The following is a 20854-nucleotide window of genomic DNA, read 5'->3' as shown; positions in this document are numbered from 1 at the left end:
CAATGTAATGTAATACTATCAATAAATGTATTTCAAAATAACAGCACCTAAAACAGAACATTTCTTTTTTAGCAAATGTAGTTACAACAGTCTTAGGCCTATAACATGATGGGCCATTAAAATACAGGTTCTAAGATAAAGTAAACGGTGTTTGGGCATGTGGAGTGTAAGGTCTTGTGTGCATGTGTTTTCAATGTTAAGAGTCTCACCTGAGGACAAGACTCAGGTGTGTTAACACTGACATCTAGTGCCAAAGGGAATCAAACAGGTGAACAAGTCAAAGGTCAAACCGAACAGGTTAAAATCTGCTCTGCTACAAGGAAGTCACTGTGCTTAACGCTGTCTTTATACAGTAAGCCAACGCCAAAGCCAATGCCAAAAAGTTATCAGTACATTGGCAAATGCCTAGTGGAGGAGTGGCCTAGTGGTTAGAGTGGTGGACTTTGGTCCGGGGGAACTGGGTTCGATTCCCACTGCAGGCACAGACAGCTCCTTGTGATTCTGGGCAAGTCACTTAACCCTCCATTGCCCTAGGTACAAATAAGTACCTAAGCCGCATTGAGCCTGCCATGAGTGGGAAAGTGCGGGGTACAAATAAAAAAAAAATTGTACCAATATTGTACATTGGTCTTCAATTAAAAAGGCTCTTAATAAATGCTTTAATTAAATCTTGATTAGTGAGCAGGTTTCTGGTAACAAAGCAAAATCATCATGATGGGTTCATACATTTCAGTGCTGAGTTGTGCTGCTTGGCTTTAGCTGCACAGAAATATTTGCATAATTGTCTAATCTGTTTATCTCCATGGCCATATAGAAGACAGAAAGAAGTACTTTGACTGGTCTTTTCGGTGTTAATAACCTTCATGGGATTTGAATCATTTTGAGAGCTTTTCTTGGCAGTACAAAACCAAAAAAACCCGTCAACTTTTAGACAAACAGCAAAATAGACATAAAACCATACAAAAAGAGACAACAGCATACCTTATGAAATTGAATTATGGGTTGAAATTTGAAAGATTTGTCCAGGTAATTTTATTTATTTATTTATTTATTGCATTTGTACCCCACATTTCCCCACCTATTTGCAGGCTCAATGTGGCTTACATAGTACCGTCAAGGCGTTTGCCCAGTCGGTTGATAATAGATACAGGACAGATCTTGGATAGCCAAAATTTCCTCTGCAGACCAGTTACATTTTGCCCTGTCCAAATTAGCCAAAGTTTATCCAGTTGTATTAGGAAGGAGTCTGAGGAGCACTGGAGCTGCAGTTTCACTTTTACTGGAGAGCGCTAAACATCAGACCTATCTGATTTACATTAACCAGCAAAGTCGGGCTGTACAAATAACAGCTGTCCTTTAAAACAATATACAGTGGGGGAAATAAGTATTTGATCCCTTGCTGATTTTGTAAGTTTGCCCACTGACAAAGACATGAGCAGCCCATAATTGAAGGGTAGGTTATTGGTAACAGTGAGAGATAGCACATCACAAATTAAATCCGGAAAATCACATTGTGGAAAGTATATGAATTTATTTGCATTCTGCAGAGGGAAATAAGTATTTGATCCCCCACCAACCAGTAAGAGATCTGGCCCCTACAGACCAGGTAGATGCTCCAAATCAACTCGTTACCTGCATGACAGACAGCTGTCGGCAATGGTCACCTGTATGAAAGACACCTGTCCACAGACTCAGTGAATCAGTCAGACTCTAACCTCTACAAAATGGCCAAGAGCAAGGAGCTGTCTAAGGATGTCAGGGACAAGATCATACACCTGCACAAGGCTGGAATGGGCTACAAAACCATCAGTAAGACGCTGGGCGAGAAGGAGACAACTGTTGGTGCCATAGTAAGAAAATGGAAGAAGTACAAAATGACTGTCAATCGACAAAGATCTGGGGCTCCACGCAAAATCTCACCTCGTGGGGTATCCTTGATCATGAGGAAGGTTAGAAATCAGCCTACAACTACAAGGGGGGAACTTGTCAATGATCTCAAGGCAGCTGGGACCACTGTCACCACGAAAACCATTGGTAACACATTACGACATAACGGATTGCAATCCTGCAGTGCCCGCAAGGTCCCCCTGCTCCGGAAGGCACATGTGACGGCCCGTCTGAAGTTTGCCAGTGAACACCTGGATGATGCCGAGAGTGATTGGGAGAAGGTGCTGTGGTCAGATGAGACAAAAATTGAGCTCTTTGGCATGAACTCAACTCGCCGTGTTTGGAGGAAGAGAAATGCTGCCTATGACCCAAAGAACACCGTCCCCACTGTCAAGCATGGAGGTGGAAATGTTATGTTTTGGGGGTGTTTCTCTGCTAAGGGCACAGGACTACTTCACCGCATCAATGGGAGAATGGATGGGGCCATGTACCGTACAATTCTGAGTGACAACCTCCTTCCCTCCGCCAGGGCCTTAAAAATGGGTCGTAGCTGGGTCTTCCAGCACGACAATGACCCAAAACATACAGCCAAGGCATCAAAGGAGTGGCTCAGGAAGAAGCACATTAGGGTCATGGAGTGGCCTAGCCAGTCACCAGACCTTAATCCCATTGAAAACTTATGGAGGGAGCTGAAGCTGCGAGTTGCCAAGCGACAGCCCAGAACTCTTAATGATTTAGAGATGATCTGCAAAGAGGAGTGGACCAAAATTCCTCCTGACATGTGTGCAAACCTCATCATCAACTACAGAAGACGTCTGACCGCTGTGCTTGCCAACAAGGGTTTTGCCACCAAGTATTAGGTCTTGTTTGCCAGAGGGATCAAATACTTATTTCCCTCTGCAGAATGCAAATAAATTCATATACTTTCCACAATGTGATTTTCCGGATTTAATTTGTGATGTGCTATCTCTCACTGTTACCAATAACCTACCCTTCAATTATGGGCTGCTCATGTCTTTGTCAGTGGGCAAACTTACAAAATCAGCAAGGGATCAAATACTTATTTCCCCCACTGTATATTTATGCAATTTAGAAGTAACACAGAAATCAGCCATTAATATATAGAAAAAATCCAAAAGCAAAAAAACATCGTAATAAACATGTTACATCTATATGATGACATTGTAGTCCAACATTACTAAGGGGATGTGGTCGCTACAATCATGAAAAGCTGAAAAATAGGACGTTTTTTTAAAAAGGAAATAAGGGCATGCTAACCTAGTATCTTTAAACTATATATCCTGCAACGCTGAACCTACAGCCTAGAGGTTTTCTCATCCAAAAAGTGACGCAACTGTACTGGATGGATAAGAGCAAGATAGAAGCAGTGTAGAATTGGAAGATTCTCCAGACAACAACCGAATTAAGGCCCTTGGGAATGACTAATCACTATCAAAGATTTGTGTCAGCTTTTGTTCGAATAGCAGCACCCTTGCATAGTTTAACTGGCAAGAGTAAGCAGAAGAATAAGTGGAATGAGGAGTGTCAGTCCGTGTTTAAGACAGTTTTAGAGAAGCTGACAACCGCTCTGATCCTGGCCTATCCCAGAGTCGACTTGCCATTTAATCTAACAACTGATGCAAGACATAGTAACATAGTAGATGACGGCAGAAAAAGACCTGCACGGTCCATCCAGTCTGTCCAACAAGATAAACTCATATGTGCTACTTTTTGTGTATACCCTACTTTGATTTGTACCTGTCCTCTTCAAGGCACAGACCTTATAAGTCTGCCCAGCACTATCCCCGCCTCCCAACCACCAGCCCCGCCTCCCACCACCGGCTCTGGCACAGACCGTATAAGTCTGCCCAGCACTATCCCCGCCTCCCAACCACCAGCCCCGCCTCCTACCACCGGCTCTGGCACAGACCGTATAAGTCTGCCCAGCACTATCCCCGCCTCCCAACCACCGGCTCTGGCACAGACCCTTTTAAGAGCATCTAAAGATTCTTGCTAATTTTATTTTTGTTGAAGTAACTGCTTTCAGAACATGGCAAATTATATTTTGTTTAAAATAACTTTTCAGGAAAGATTAATAGTAAGTGCACTGATTACCCCATCTTAAATAATTAATGTCTGTAAAGATAGCTATCTCCCCTTCCTCTTTGATGCAACTGCAGACTACAAACACAGCAGAGGCCACAATCCATGAACTGTTATGTATTCAAGGGTTTTGCAGCTCTGAGCCATGACAGGAGGTCACCCAAAAAGGCAATACTTAATTTACAAGAAAACAGATGCTGGTTCACTTTTGCAGTTTGTAAACGTTTTAAAAGTTCCCCCTCCTTAGCTATTCTTCCTGTTTGAAGCTAAGTAAATTAGGGAGCGTTTAACATCTTCTTTTCCAGTGCCTACATCAAAAGAAAAAGATGGCATGTGTGAGAACGTGCTCCTTTTGTTTTGTGGAATGCAGTGATATGGTATATTATAAAAATGCACTTGCTTTATTTAATTACTACTATTTCAAAGAGTAGCCATGGCGCCAAGTTCATACAAAGTTGGAAAATAAATCTGTTGGCTCAGGCTGTTTGCTATGTTAATATTTCAACACTGTTGTACTATTTCTTGATACCAGTATTACATAATAAAAAGATCTAAATATAAAATCAGCTGTTTGAGGCTTCTGTGGATGGAGACACGGGAACAAGGACAGAGTTCACAGGAACGGGGCGGGGACAGGGTCAAACTTTGTCCCTGAGTCATTCTCTAATTCTGATTAAACTAAGAGTCTAATTAGGCCAATCTCTAGTGTCTGAATAGATTAAACTACAAAATCTTAATGAAAGCAGATAGTAAAAGGGACACAGAGGTTTGGAGGCAGGTTTAAGTTAAGGAAAGGAAAACCATATAAAATAAGCCTCCTGGTGAATTTTTGCCATGTTATTTCCTCAAATAAACTCCCTGGTTGGTGTAGAGTTTAACAATAAAAATATATTTTATTTGAAAACATTTAAGCAAATTAGCAGCAGTTTTTATCTGTCTTTCCATTTGCAGAGCTCTAAGAACATATCAGCAACATATCATCCCAGGATTCTACAGAAACATCAGATAAGTAATTCTTGTACTTATTTTAGCAGTATAATGAAAAAACACAAGTTTTAAAATTAACCCTTTCCTTCCTGAGGGTAATTCTTTGTGAATAAATATTGTCTTACAGGTTCTTCAGATGCCACATGAGGACAACAGCTCCTGAATCAGGTAAGTTTTACTTTCCTTCTCTATCTTTCTACCTTTGTTCCTCTATATGTCTCTAATACCTCTGTTCAGATATCACTTAAACTTTGGTCCACAATTTCCTTTAAATCGTCTCTTGCTTGTATTTGCCGACATCGAACCCAGGTCGTGCAGGTACCTCTTCACCCTACTATCCTTTCTTTCAAAACTCAATAACAAGAAACTCTCTCCCTGAGTGTTCCCTTCTAGATGTGCTCTGCCTGGGCATATTACTGTGTTTACTAATGTTATTTCAAATTAAACAAATAATTATAGGTCCCTTCTCTCCCAAACTCACAACAACAGCCCACAGTATCTATCATACGCTATTCACAGTTCCCAATCACACCATTCCACAGTATAGCCCTTTTTAGCTTCAAACAGACAACATACCAGTCATTTAACTCTTGGCCAACATATCCACTAGAATTCTTATTTATTTTAACTCCAAACATCAACTGTCCCTCACACCCCACATCTTCTTACTATAGCTGTACCCTCCCAACACAAACAGCCTTGAGCCTTAATTACTGTGGAGCTCAGTGTTTAAATTATTTCACACAGCACCTCACACACACACACTCCGTTTCTGCACCAAAAATATCATTTTCTTAAACTTTGACAGACGTGCCCACACACGTCTGTCCAATTCATCCCACACAACTGCTCACCTCGGCAGTTTAGAACTCTGTCCTAGAATTCTGCTAGCACACTACAGCACCTGCTGCAGAATAATTCCCCTGCTCCAAGACACCATTGCCAGGCATAATCCACACACCCCAATAAAACCCTAAATGGTCACTTTCCCGTCTTCCTCCTCCCTTACCTAAGTAAGGCCATTAATGCACCACACTCCCCTCCTTAACACATTAGTGCCCAATGTTCCCATATGGGATTTTATTATGGGAACATTGGGCACTAATGGGTTAAGCTTGCACTCGCTCACCTTCCACTGCACAGCTCTGACCCAGAGCTCTTGCTCTTCACACATGCATGTGCACATGGCCATTCTGGTCTGCACTGCTACCAACAACAACAACAACAAAAAAACCTTCAGGGAGGCTCTTCGGAGCTCTCCCCTCATCCACCAACATACCTGCTGCTGAGCTCTCTCACTGGAACTGGCCCACCTCCTTGAATCAGTCCGGCTCTCTTCAGGCCCGATTCCCTGTACCTCTGTGCATGCAAACCACACATGCCCAGAAGAGGCCCCGACAAGGCCGAGCACAGCCTGTCTCTCACACATCAGCGCATGCGTGAGAAACCATGCACGTACTCAGACAGCCCAAACACTTCTGTGACCACGACCATGCGGCTCCACACTGCCCGCCACCATAGTCTCTGCTCCCAACAACTGCAACTAGCTCCGGACCCAAATCACCATGCCACAGATTGGACCCTCCACAGCACCAGCACTGCCTCAGACCCCGAAACAGCCATGTACTTTTTTTTATTTTTTTAAACTTTTAATACTGTAGGGTTACATTATTTAGTGCTCAGTGACAATATTTCCTGTCATAGAAAGAAATGTTTATGTCTATCTACATAAATCAGGAAAACTCTTATCTACCTGGAAAACTAATAGAAGAAACTTGGTGCAAATACAGCCTAAGCAGGGCATCTCTATCCTATAAGAAGACAAAAAAATATTAACAGAGTAGCCCTAAATATTATCTCATTCTGAGATCTATCGAACATAGTGGTAATGTTTAAGATATCAGATAACAGTTCTGCTGCAACAGGGCCCTCCATATTGCCCCTCTGATTTGAAGATCCTTTGCAAAAAGTGGAAATCTATTTTCAGGACACTTGAAAACCTCCTTCAAAAATCAATGAAAATCATATCGAATTGGGGTTAACTTTATTGATGGAAAGTTTACAATCCTTAGGTTCAAAGACATCTTGCTGAACTTGAATCTCCATTTCCCTCAATTTTGAGACACAGGATTCCACCCCAAATAATTTTTCTCCTGTTTTTTTCACATGAGAACTCAAAAAGTCTTAGAATAGGATGAATGAGCGACTGTGGCAGTTATAAAATTCATCAAATAAGTCAATAAAATGGAGAAAGATCCTTTAAAAATTTGATGAATAAACATATATTAACAAATAGAAGTGAATGGTGCTCAGAATCTTACTGTTGTTTCAGTCATAGGCAGAACACTGAGATTTCAATAATCGCACCTGCCGCCAGATAATAATAATGTCCAAGTCTTAACAAGCATAAGATTCAATACTCAGCTCAAAAAAAAAAGTCCTGGTAACAGGTGCCGCTCCTATAACATCATGCCTCTGAAACAACCAAACCAAGGTCCCAGTGTTCTTAAATGCTGACATTATGTGCCAACCTCAGCATCCTATGTTTTCACTTGTTGCTTCTTTAGGAGACCAGACTTATGTGTGTCAGTGTGTCAGGTCCTAGCTCCATACAACTCCAGTGGAATACATCATTGTACTCTCAAACAGACCTTGTGGAGGGTCTCCACTGCTGACCAAATCAATTCCAGTGTGATCTTTTTTGGCCTCTTCAGTGGTTGAAGCACAAGGGAACTCTCCAAAAGTTGGGTCAAAAGCCTCACTGATCTGGGAGGACTCCCCTAACTACACCTCAGCAGTTCCAGGTGGGATAATTCCTTCTGGTAGAGAAATTGCAGCTGACATTCAAGTTCAGCACTCAGCGTTCACCAGCCTCTGTCCCTTCATTGTCAAACCAGAGCAGCTTCTTCCCAGCATCTCTGCCAATGCAGTGCTCAGCACACCGGGTTGACCTGGAAGGAAAGCAGGGCTTCACGAGACTTTTCTCTCCATGTCGGGGCTCATCATCGCCCCGACAACAGCAAAGACACCTGAACTCAATGTCAGCTTCACAAATGCCTTATCGAGGTGTGCCTCAGGGCACAAGTTGCAAAGGATCCTTCCTCTACACTTGGGCATATTGGAAAAATGTTCATATTAGAAGCACCTTACTCAAGAGCAGCATCGTGAGTGTCTTGCCTGGTGCTATCTTGATCACACCCCCAGTAATAGCTGTCCTAATGTTAACCAGGTAGTTTTAATTTTAACATGGCAAATTCAGTAACCTATCTAGGTAACTTGCTTAAATAGACTAAACAGATGTCTTCTCACTGAACAAACAAGAAACTATAAAAAAAAACACCAGCCTAAAATACAGATGTCTAGAACAATTCTAACCCAGCAACCATGCCATTAACAATTACAAATAACATCGCTTTAACAATTTTAATCTTACAATATCTGCCACACCACCCCGCCAGATCTAAAAACAGCTCCTCTACCCCCACACCCCTGCCTCTTCCACCATGTGAAAACTAAACTGAAAATCCTTGTACTATGCCAGTCATGTTTGGTCAACCCTGGAGAATAGATGCTTGCTCTTTACTGATGAATTTGCACCGTCTCCATTGAGGCTCACTATAAATTTAAGCTTTTGTCCCTAACTTAAAAGGTCTTAAAGGTGACTACATATTTGATAAATCTGGTATCTTGGTACTAGCACATAAGATAATTTTAATCTTTAAAACAGGTGGTACATAAGTGCATAAGTATTGCCACACTGGGACAGACAAAACGTCTATCAAGCCCAGCATCCTGTATCCAACAGTGGCCAATCCAGGTCACAAATACCTGGCAAGATCCCAAAAAAGCTCAATACATTTTATGCTGCTTATCCCAGAAATAAGCAGTGGATTTTCCCCAAGTCAATTTAATAATGGTCTATGCACTTTTCCTTTAGGCAGCCGTCCAGACCCTTTTTAAAGCCCGCTAAGCTAACTGCCTTTACCATATTCCAGAGTTTAATTACACGTTACGTGAAAAAAAAGTTTCTCCGATTTGTATTAAATTTACTACTTTGTAGCTTCATCGCATGCCCCCCTAGTCCTAGTTGTCAGCAATCGTATTTTTAGAAAGAGTAAACAAATGATTCACGTCTACCCGTTCCACTCCACTCATTATTTTATAGACCTCTATCATATATCCCCGCACCCATCTCTTCTCCAAGCTGAAGAGCCCTAGATGTACCATGGACTGATACAAAGGCATTAAAACGTCCTCACTTTTGTTTTCCATTCCTTTCTTAATAATATCTAACATTCTATTTGCTTTTTTAGCCGCCGCAACACACTAAGCAGAGGATTTCAACATATCATCAACAACGACGCCTAGATCCCTTTCTTGGTCGGTGACTCCTAACGTGGAACCTTGCATTACAAAGCTATAGTTCGGACTCCTCTTTCCCACATACATCACTTTGCATTTGCTCACATTAAACATCATCTGCCATTTAGACGCCCAGTCTCCCAGTCTCGTAAGATCCTCTTGTAATTTTTCACAATCTTCTCATGATTTAACAACTTTGAATAACTTTGTGTCGTCAGCAAATTTAATTACCTCACTAGTTACTCCCATCTCTAGATCATTTATAAATATATTAAAAAGCAGCGGTCCCCGCACAGACCCCTGAGAAACCCCATTATCTACCCTTCTCCATTGAGAATACTGACCATTTAACCCTACTCTCTGTTTTGTATCTTTTAAGCAGTTTTTAATCCACAATAGGACACTACCTCCTATCCCATGACTCTCCAATTTCTTCTGGAGACTTTCATAAGGTACTTTGTCAAACGCCTTTTGAAAATCCAGATACACAATATCAACTGGCTCGCCTTTATCCACATGTTTGTAAGAAATGTAATAGATTGGTAACGCAAGATTTACCTTCACTAAATCCATGTTGGCTTTGTATGGCTTGGTATGACTAGAAGCTTGCCTGGTATATACCAGGGACGAAGCATTTTATGTAGTGTCCCCTTGGCTTTGGAATGGGTTCTTAAAACAGATTTGGTTGTCTGAGAGCTCTTCTTTATTCAGGAAACTCCTGAAGATCTAGTTAGTGAGTTCTCAGAAGATCTGAATTTCTTAAGAAGCTGCAAGTCATTACCTGACTGGCTACAAAAATCTGAACCAATTTTTTTTTGTTTTTGTTACATTTGTACCTCGCGCTTTCCCACTCATGGCAGGATCAATGCGGCTTACATATACAGGTATTTATTTGCAGAAGTCTCAACAGTTTCACTGCTTGAGCACCAAGACCTGAGTAATGGTTCTAAAACGAGACTGATCCTGGCCAGTCAGATCAGGCACAGTTTTAGAAATTTTTTAACAACCTGCTTCAAATGTAAGACTTAAGTCAAACGCTAGCCCTAAGTTTCTAACATTGAATTTTAGCTGATATGCAATAGTATCCATCTTCATAGGACATCCAAAGTAGGAAAACACAATGGACCCCAACCACAAAACTTCATTTTTATTTTATTAGTGAATAACCACAGAGAAACAGCAGCTATACACACATTCAGAATTTCAATAGCAGGGTCTCAAAAAAAAAAACTGCTTCAGAAGTCAGGGCATATTAATTGTTTATGATCTAGTGAACGGTCACAGAGCAGGCAAAAAAATTTAAAAAGTAGTTTTATATTGTATATGCCCCTGCATTAGAATGATTAAACTCCTGTAGGCTCTCTGGTTCGGCATTAAACCTCCTTGAATACTGCAGACCACACAACATTATTACCAATCAACTAGGTGCTGCAAATCAGCTGTTTATAATTGAGAGCTCACAGAAAAACCAAGAGAAAGGGAGAAACTGGAAGGAAGATGTCTACTACAGATCAGGGACTTGGAAACACTGAGAAATAAACCACTGTCAAGACAATATTCTCATCTACACTCAACCAAATCACTGGCAAAACCCACAGAGCCAGTAGGCACAAAAGATGTTTACTGAAAAACACCAGTACGAGAGAAAATTCTAGTATTGTCTGAAAACGCAATCAAAAGACAGAAGTTATCACTGGCAGAAAACAGCCCTTCCCAATGCAAATAAACCAAATAAGAGTTGATCTCCAACAATGTTTCAATGTGCTGGGCTTCCTCATCTGAGGTGAAATCATATTAAACACTTATATAACCCCTACACAGACTTTTGTGGATGGGTTCCCTTTTATTTTTTTTTTCCAATTTAACCGTCACCCTCCTTCTACACTCCTCACTTTTTCTCCCCTTCTTTGCCCCATGTAATCTTATGTTGTAGATCACTGTTACAGCTTTCTAGCTCTGTGTCAGCTCATGGGAAGCCAGCTCTTTCAGACCTACACAGGCGGGTGCAACCATGCCTCTCCTTGCAGGCCCTTTCAAGTGTGGCATCAGATTATTCTTAGTATTTATTTACCGCCTTTTTGAAAGAATTCACTCAAGGCGATGTACAGTAATGTGTTCCTTCTTCTGGCTCATGCAAGTGTGGAGTTCAAGGCCTTAGAGATAAGGGCAAGGGTATTTGGCACTCTGGGCTCTTTGACAATGCAATGTATGGACATGATTTTGCAAAAAGTACAAATCTAGATGAAAAAAATCATGTTATAATTACTTGATTCTTTTGTTATTTGGAAGAACTGGAAAGGTGTTGTTTTCAGAACTTACTTGAGAATGAAAGAAACCAGATGAAAAATAAATCCCTGAGGTTGTTGAATAAGCGAACCGATGGCCTCCAGCAGATTGGTGTTTTACCATTTAAGGAGCTTAAGTCAATGTGACAAAGTCTACCACCTTCATATACTTTTGTCAGTCATATGAAGATTTTGAGCTAACATGGCTTGATAAGCTTTTGGTTACCACTTAGTTAGATTTTGGAGTTTTCACAAAAAGATTTGCTCCATATTCATTTTAACTTTTCAAAGAAAATTTTAGTGTGAGCCTGTATAACGGAGGTCTGTTTAAGACCAACAACAGATTAGTCTGCACAGGTACTTATATAGATTGTTCAAGTTCACTTAATTCACTGAGTGGCCTAGTGGTTAGTGCAGTGGATTTTGATCCTGGCCGGGAACTAAGTTCGATTCCCACTGCAGCTCCTTGTGACTCTGGGCAAGTCATTTAACCCTCCATTGCCCCTGGTACAAAATAAGTACCTGAATAGAAGTAAACCGCTTTGAAAGTAGTTGCAAAAAAACCTCAGAAAGGCAGTATATCAAGTCCCATTTCCCTTCCCTATTTATTAGATGATGGTGTTACATTTTTTTTTCAAGTGGATATATATGGGAATTTGACTCTAGCAGTAACGTAGCCAGACAGCCAATTTAGAATGGGCCCACAATAAAGTTGGGTGGACCAAATATTTCATGTCTGCGCCCCCCAAATAATGTCCGCCTCCTCCCCCCCAAAGTAAATGAAATACCTGTGCTAGCGGGGATCCCCAAGCCCCATCAGTCGAAAACTTCTTTCCCACCAAACAAGTTTACTTCTTAGGTGGCCACCGACACTGTCCCTAAGCCGCTGCTGCCAGACGCCGCCCTCCGTATATGCTCAGTTTCATGCATGCATGAAAACTGAGCGTGTGCACAATGGAGGGGTCTGCGGCTGGTGGCAGCAGCGGCTTGGGGACCATGTTGGCGGCCCAAGATGTAAGTTTGTTTGGCGGGGGAGGTCTTCAGCTGGCTGAGCTTGAGATCCTCGCCAGCCATTCTAAGGGAGATGAAAATTTGGGTGGGCCTGAGCTCAAATGGGGTGGGCCCTGACCCACCCAGGTCCACCCGTGGATACGCCAATGGCTAGGTGAACCTTCAGCCTTATATATCCCAAATTAACATTCAAGTCCATTGGCCATCTGTGAAATTCTGACAAATCAACAATCATTATGAACCCACCACCACCTCTACCAGAATAATCCTATTAGAAAAAATATAATTGGACATCCTTTTAATTCTTTCCAACACATAGAAGGGACCGATGTTTGCCTATCTGCAGGCACAAGTAGTCTCAAAAAAAAAGGGATCTAAATTCACCCTATAGCAGCTACCCCTTTTCCCCATATGTAAAACTGCTCCATTTACATAATCAAAGCCAAAAGCTCAAATTAACCATGGATGAGAAGGGGCTATAAATCCTGTGACTAATAAGCTGCTGATTATAAGCTTCAGACTTTTCTTCTTTAATCTGGAACTGGGTCAGTATTTGAGACTTTGTTTTTAAATACCTATAATTTTGCAGTTCAAATGCTTTGTTTGCAAAACAAATTCTATGCCACAAAAACGCCTGTTTGCTGAATTTCAGTCTTTGCACCTTGTCATTTAACCACTGCTATCCTAGGCATACACGTACAGGAGACAAAATGTGAAATATATATTGGTAATTGCAAAACTAGAAGAACAGGTTCCCCATGAGGTAATCAATGTAAAAGAAACTGCAGAGGCCAATGTTCCTTCTAAGGACTGAGTTGATATGAGTAAAAAATTTTCTTCACAAGCCAAAATTTCCATCACATAACCCTGTGAGCACTTCTTACAGATACAAACACATACATCTACTTATGGGCATGCACGAGTGTGTGAGCGAATGCACACACACATACATAAACACTTGCAGAGTGGTTGGAAAGAATTCCATAAGCCATGCTCTGCATTCTTTCCTGACTTGTTCACCTGTAGTTTAACTATATCTTTAGAGTTACTCTGAATTTTACTCAGTTACTGGATGTTTAGCGCAGCTTAGAGGGAACATTAGGGGCATTTTTGAACACAGCAGAGAAGGAGTCCTTCATTGTCTACCAGCTGCCTCTCCTAGTACCTCTCTTTATACAATCCAGACAATTATGTACCAAAAAGAAAATATGCCAAATCTCAATGCAAACTTGACATTTGCCCTACCAGCCTAATAAGAGCCGCACCCAAACAATTCAAAAAAGACCTCACGAACCAAGTAAACTATAAACTCCTAAATGGTCTCTTCCCCACGGAAAATAGAAACATCCTACTCACTCCGCTGCCAAAAGATGCTAAGAAAAGCACAATGGACCTAACCCTACCGACCAGTCGCTTCTATCCCACTCACAACAAAATTGATGGAAGGCATAGTGACGAAACAACCCAAGGAATACTCAAACACTCAATTCTACATGAGTCTCAATCAGGATTTCGATCAAATCATAGCACTGAAACTGTACTAGTGTCTGCAATGAACTCATTCAAAAAAACAATCGCAACCGGCAAGAACATACTCATAATACAATTCGACATGTCTAGTGCCTTCGACATGGTGGATCATGGAATATTATTACACCTATTAGAATACTTCGGAATCGGAGGCCCAGTTCTCAAATGGTTTGAAGGATTCCTCACCACCAGATCCTACCAAGTAACAACGAATACTGACAGATCACCACCTTGGATACCGGAATGTGGAGTTCCTCAAGGATCCCCCCTTTCACCAACTATTTTCAACCTAATGATGATACCATTAGCCAAACTCCTAGCCAATCAAAACCTTAACCCCTACATATATGCTGATGACGTTACGATCTATATCCCGTTCAAAAGTGACTTAAACAAAATAACCAACGAGATTAACCAAAGCTTCCAGATCATGTACTCTTGGGCGGACTCATTCCAGTTAAAACTTAACGCAGAAAAAACTCAATGTCTAGTTCTCACTTCTCAATACAACACAAACAACTACCCCACTATAACCACACCCTACTGCACACTTCCTATCTCAGAAAATCCGAAAATTCTTGGAGTCACCATTGATTGAAACCTCACACTCAATACCCACGTGAAGAATACAACAAAAAAAAATGTTCCAATCGATGTGGAAACTCAAAAGAATAAAACCTTTTTTCACAAGAAACATCTTCCGCACCCTAGTACAGTCATTAGTAATAAGCCACTTGGACAACTGTAACGCTTTGTACGCAGGCTGTAAAGAACAGACCATTAAAAAACTCCAAACAGCCCAGAACACCACAGCCAGACTCTCATATTTAGGTTTTCCAAAAATGCGAAGCCCCTAAGAGAGAAACTGCACTGGCTCCCACTCTATATGTTAAACCTAGTGGACTTACCGCCCAGAAACGCCAAAAGATCGGCCCGCAAATTCCTCAATCTGAACTTCCCCAGCTGTAAAGGAATGAAATACAAACAGGCTTATGCTACTACGTTTGCGTACAAAAGCACACAGTTTTGGAACGCATTACCCATGGCCCTGAAAACCATGAACAATCTAACCAGCTTTCGCAAAGCTTTGAAAACACATCTCTTCAACATAGCCTACAAAAGTCATCCTCAATGAAACAAATCATTCCTTAAACCACCCAAGTACACAAAAAAAAACACCTCTCACACGACATTACCATCTAAATCCTCTTATACCTCAGCTTATGATCGACTGTATTTAAATCATCTACTATATAAATCTGCCCGATTGCAGATCGACTTACTACTAAACAAAACAATAAGATCTGCTGTCAGAGAAAATGACTACTTATGGCCAAAGGTTGCAACACAATAGCAGAAAAAGCCTCAAAAAGCTTCTAGGTCTTGAATTGACCTAAAGAAGCTACATCGGGTCAAAGGACCCTGCTTTCATCATAGGCATAAAAAACCGCTACTGCTACACTATTTGAATATTATCAATTTTACTTAATTGTATTAATTGTGCTCAACTTATAATAATCTGTATGTTAAATAAACACCACACTTATCTTTGCGGTGGGTGCTTCATAACAATGGATAGCGTGAAAATGCTGAATTCTTCCCTCTCCACCAGTGGGGGACTTTTTGAGGCTTTTTCCGCTATTGTGTTGCAACCTTTGGCCATAAGTAGTCATTTTCTCTGACAGCAGATCTTATTGTTTTGTTTTGTATTTAAATCATGCAATGACCTTATCATAACAATACTCTGTAAGCCACATTGAGCCTGCAAAAAGGTGGGAAAATGTGAGGTACAAATGCAATAAATAAATAAATAAAATAATACAACATATTAAACAGAATATTATTTACAATATTCTAGAAACATATACATGTACTTTAACACTTGGAGACCCTTTTACTAAGCCACATAAACGTCTATGCACGTCCAACGCGCTCCAAAATGGAGTTACCGCCTGATTACCACGTGGCTCTTGTGGTAATTTCATTTTTGGAGTGTGTCCTATACACGCAACCAAAAAATAATTTTTATTATCGGACGAGCACAGGTCATTACCACCCGGTTACCGCATGAGACTTCACCAAAATGGACGCGCGGCAATTTTCATTTTGCCAAACGTCCGTTTTCAGCAAAAAGTTTAAAAAGGCCTTTTTTACAGGCACGCTGAAAAATGGATTGGAACGTGTCCAAAACCCGTGCCTACACTTCCGCAAGCCATTTTTCAGCACACCTTAGTAAAAGGAACCCTTGGTTCCCAGTCAGCCCTAGTTCCCCAGTCCAGCATCTTTCTACTGACCTTGTGAACAGTATTGTTCAGCAACACTGTAACAGAAATCATGAGGTTACTGGCAACCATATTAATGTTTTTGGTAGGTTGTCAGATAGCCAGTAGGCTTCAGCTCTGCTAATCTTTAGTTTACTGTTCAGTTGCCAAACGTTAGGTACAGTTAATACAAGTATACTGCTCTTATGGTTCTGTTCCCTAAATGTTAGTCAAATATGTATTAAAATTAGTGCAATAAAGATACCATCTTAGTCCATATTCTATTTATTTATTAACCTTTGATAACATGGCTACCATATTACTTTATCCTAAACTAAAAATAAAATTATTTTCCTACCTTTATCTGGCCATTTACTTTTTCTGAGTTGATCCTAGTCTCTGGTTTCTGCTTTACTCCATCTTCTCTTAACTCTTTAACCAACACTTTCCAACCATTTGTTATTTTTCTCTCTCCTCCTTTTCCTTTCAGCTTTCTTCAATTTATTTTTCTGCCTTTCTGTTCATTCTTACTAGCCAGCCTTCAATTTTCCTCTATTACTGTGTCTACCTACAGCTTTCCATCTTTTCACTTCACCCCAGCTCTCATATTCTACTTCCTCATATTCCCCAGTCTTTCACTAACTCCGTCCTCTTCCCCTATTCCATTATTCACCTGCCCTCTTGCTGTCCCCTCCCCCAATCCATCCAGCATCTGCCCTCTGGTTATCCCCTTCTTCCATCCAGTATCTGCCCTCCTGCTCTCTCCCACTTCTATCCAGCATGTATCCCCTTCTCCTCCTCTCCTTTCATTCAGCATCAGCCTTCTGACTCTCCTCCCTTCTATGCAGCACCTATTCTCTTGCTCTACCCTACTTCCATACAGCATCTGCCCTCTTGTTTCCTCCTTCTTTCTGCCCCTTCCATCAGTATTTCCCTCCTCTCTCTGTCTCAATTCCCCATACCCCGACACCCCCCTCTGTGTCCCTATCCTTCCCCATGTCAAACATCTCTCACTCTCTCCCTTTCCTTCCTCCTGCCCTTCTCCCCAAAATTCAGCAAATGTCCCTCTCTCTCCACCCCCACCCACCCCTATGCAGATCCATATCTCTCCCTCTTCCTCCATCCCGCACAGATCCTGGCATCATTTCCTTTCTCCTTCCTGCCCCAGTTCTAGTATATTTCCCTCTTCCCCTGCAGATCCCGCCACCATTTAGCTCTCCCCTCCCCCTCACGTTATAGTATCTCTCACTCGCTTCACTCCTCCCCACTTGATCCAGTATCTCTCCCTCTTCTTTATTTATTTTAATTGTTACAATTGTATCCCACATTTTCTCACCTATTTGTAGGCTCAATGTGGCTTACATAGTACTGGAGAGGCCTTTGAAGGCTCCGGTGTGAACAAATACAGGGTGACGTCAGACGCACGCAGAGAAACTTGCAGAGAGGATGATTGAGGAAGCAACGCGAAGGGCACAACAGCACTTCGGCTGTCGGGGGTTTGGGTCCCCCATCAGCACAGGTAGTCCACAACGGCGGCGGGGGGGCGGTTTTCGGCGGGCCGGGGGGGGGGGGGTCGACAGGTTCGTGGAGGGGGGAGGTCGAGGGGGGCCGTAGCGCGGGGGTGACAGATTATTCCGAGGCAGGGGCCTACTCCTCCCCTTGCCTTGGAATCAGCTGTCATGACGTCAGTGCATGTCTGCCTAGCAGACCACCTCCAGGGAGCCACGGTCCCAAGCACAGAACATTGGAGGTGAGAATTATTATATAGGATTACAATTAAAGGTGGTCTGGGATTTGGAACAGTTATTCCAAGTCCCAGACCACCAACAGTTACTGGATCATCGTCATGGATGTTGTGATCCTACTCAGGAGGAATGGACACATTTATCTGCACTGATGGCACAAGCTTAGAGGCTAGATTGTATTTTTTCAAATATTTCTCTTTCAGTTCTTTTCATTACAGCTGGTGAACAGTTGGATATTCCAGGTTTGAGGGGGGGAGGGAGGGGTTTTACACTTGCTCTACATTGTGTTACTTTTATTATGTTTCATACTGAACACTTTTTAAATAAAAATGGAAAGTTAAAAAAAATTCCAAAATCGGACAACAAAATCTGAATCTAAAATGGCGAGCATACTTTTCTTTAACATTTTAGATTTCATTTGGTTCATATGCTATGAACCAGTAAAAGCATTATGATATAAACACAGCAACCTAAAATCATACCAAAGCCTCAGCATTTTGGGGTCCTTTTATTAAGCTGCAGTAGCAAATGGCCTTAGCGCACCTAATGGGAGTCATTTCTGCACACTAAGGGGCCCTTTTATGAAAGCGAAGTAGGCCTAATGCGGGCCTACCACGTGCTAAAAAAGGCACTACTGCGAGATGTGCTGTGTCCTGCAGTAGTTTTCCGCACTGGAAAGTATTTTTTATTTTCCAGCGTGGGAGGCATGCCTGCGCTAATTGGGTAGCACAGCCAGGCACATTATCGCATGCTACCTGGTTAAGCACAGGAGCCCTTACCGTCTCTTAAAAAGGACCTCAAGGCTATTTTTACCACAGCTGTAAACAGAAAAAATGGATTTTCTATTTATTTTGTTAATTGCCATGTACTAATGTTCACAATTCCCTAATAGAACTAACGTTGCCATTAGTATGCAGCCATTTTTTTTTAATTACCGCAGAAGCACTTATCTTGAAGGAGGCTGGAGCTCTCATGTTAGCATAAAGAACTCTTTAAAGCTTACATCTCATTAAGCTCAAATTTTTTTCAGGCAATACAGCTGGGGTGTGATCTCACCCTTTTAGCCTTCAATCTCATTCATTAGGAAGATAAATCTCACTTTTTGGGAGGGACCACCCTTGGCATCTCTGGAGGATGGGTGGGGAAGAGCACAAAGGGTATACTGAAGGAGCAAGAAACTGGACACACATAGGGAAGAAGAACAGAGGTGTGGTATGGAAAGGAATACAGTGGGTTGAAAAGCGAGAGTGAAAACGTTAGAAGGAAATAGAAAAAAATCTTTAGGAGTGAATGGGCAGGTAGAAAACAGTGAGGTGTGAAAGAAAATAAGGAGAACAACTAAAATTGAAAGTGAAATTAAACAGAAAAACTGAAATTAGTAAAAGAGAATTAAAGTTCACACAAAAAGGTTGTATGTTTTTTTTAAATAAATGATTGACAATTCCAAGATCTATAAAAATAATTGTTCTGGCATCATTTCTATAGCGCAGCCGTATGTAGCGCTGTACAATGACCATAAACAAGACAGTTCCTCCTCAACAGTGCTTACAATCTTCTAATCAAGGCAAAGAGGTCAAATAAGGGATAAAGGAAATTACTTAAGATGAGAATAATAAAAGGTCATCTTAAATGTGTGCTGCTTTATGCACATATACTACCGAGTTACTGAACAATCTCAAATGCAGTGGTTATTCCCTATAAGGTCACTTGGAACTTTTTTCAACCTGCTTGTTCTCCCCATCTACCCCCAAGAAACTGGTGGTAACCTTGGCTGTTGTTGCAGGAATGTGCTTGTGGCTGTATTGCTAGAGGAGGGGGAGGCTGAGACGTGGAGTAGGCTAAGCTATTGTCTTCCAGAAATTAATGGAGCGCTACTTGTGAGGGAACGTACAGCATGTATACATTGGAGTGCAAGGATGAAGGCCAGTTTTGGGGAAGGTAGCCGTAATGTTGCCTTACTGCAGTACTACAAGGTGAAGGTGTGTTGACTGCGGGGAGGGTGCAGTCAGAATCCAAAACAGAAGAGAGCGCGCGCGGCGGCAGCGGCTCTCACCTCTCAGCGCGTGATGCATTCCCCCGATGCCGCTGTACAGCTCCAACACGCGCAAGCAGCGCTCCATTGTAGACGGGCCCCTCTTACTTCAAGTCGCTCGCGGGCTGTGCACATATCACATCCGCACGGCCACAACACCGTCCAGAGCACATCAGTTCCGCCCGTGCTACGAAAGTGTCGCTACCACCTGATCCCAGCAGCTCCCGCAAGGGAGGAGGCGGGGTGCTTTCCTTTAGTTTTGTCTACTACCTACGCTAGTAATTCAGTAAACCTGCTTTAAAATGTGTCCTTTATACTTGCGTGAGCTGTAGTGTATAGGTCTAAAGCAAGGGTTCTCAACCTAGTCCTCAAGACACACCCAACTAGTCAAATTTTCAGGATATCTATAATGAATAGGCATGAATGATATCTGTAAACAATAGAGAGCGTGCACGCAAATCTCTCTTATGCCTATTCATTACTGGTATCCCGACCCGAAACTCTCTTACACATATATTCGTTGTTGGTATCCTGAAAACCTGATTGGCTGGGTGTGTCGAGGACTGGGTTGAGAACCCTTGGTCTAATGCAAGGTTATTGCATCAACTGCCTGTGTTCTGCTGTGCAGCCAATGGGAGCTGCAGCCAGTCT

The 20854-nt window shown here is 41.8% G+C and overlaps 1 protein-coding gene across 2 annotated transcripts in view; it reads right to left on the bottom strand.

Moving 5' to 3' along the window:
- The window catches only part of TRDMT1 (tRNA aspartic acid methyltransferase 1), a 101709-nt gene extending 81341 nt beyond the window's left edge, over positions 1–20368 (bottom strand). The window contains exon 1 of one of the 2 annotated variants that reach the window (XM_030199580.1): positions 20225–20368. In XM_030199580.1, the coding sequence (XP_030055440.1) occupies positions 20225–20291 (67 nt within the window). In that variant the 5' untranslated portion in view covers positions 20292–20368. The remainder of the gene's footprint in view (positions 1–20224) is intronic. The other variant, XM_030199588.1, reaches the window with a different exon arrangement.
- Positions 20369–20854: the final 486 nt, after the last annotated feature.

This window comes from Microcaecilia unicolor, chromosome 1 (assembly GCF_901765095.1).
Source record: "Microcaecilia unicolor chromosome 1, aMicUni1.1, whole genome shotgun sequence".
Taxonomy (NCBI): domain Eukaryota; kingdom Metazoa; phylum Chordata; class Amphibia; order Gymnophiona; family Siphonopidae; genus Microcaecilia; species Microcaecilia unicolor.
The sequence above is the reverse complement of the archived record's forward strand: the minus strand, read 5'-3'. Positions and strand labels throughout refer to the sequence as shown.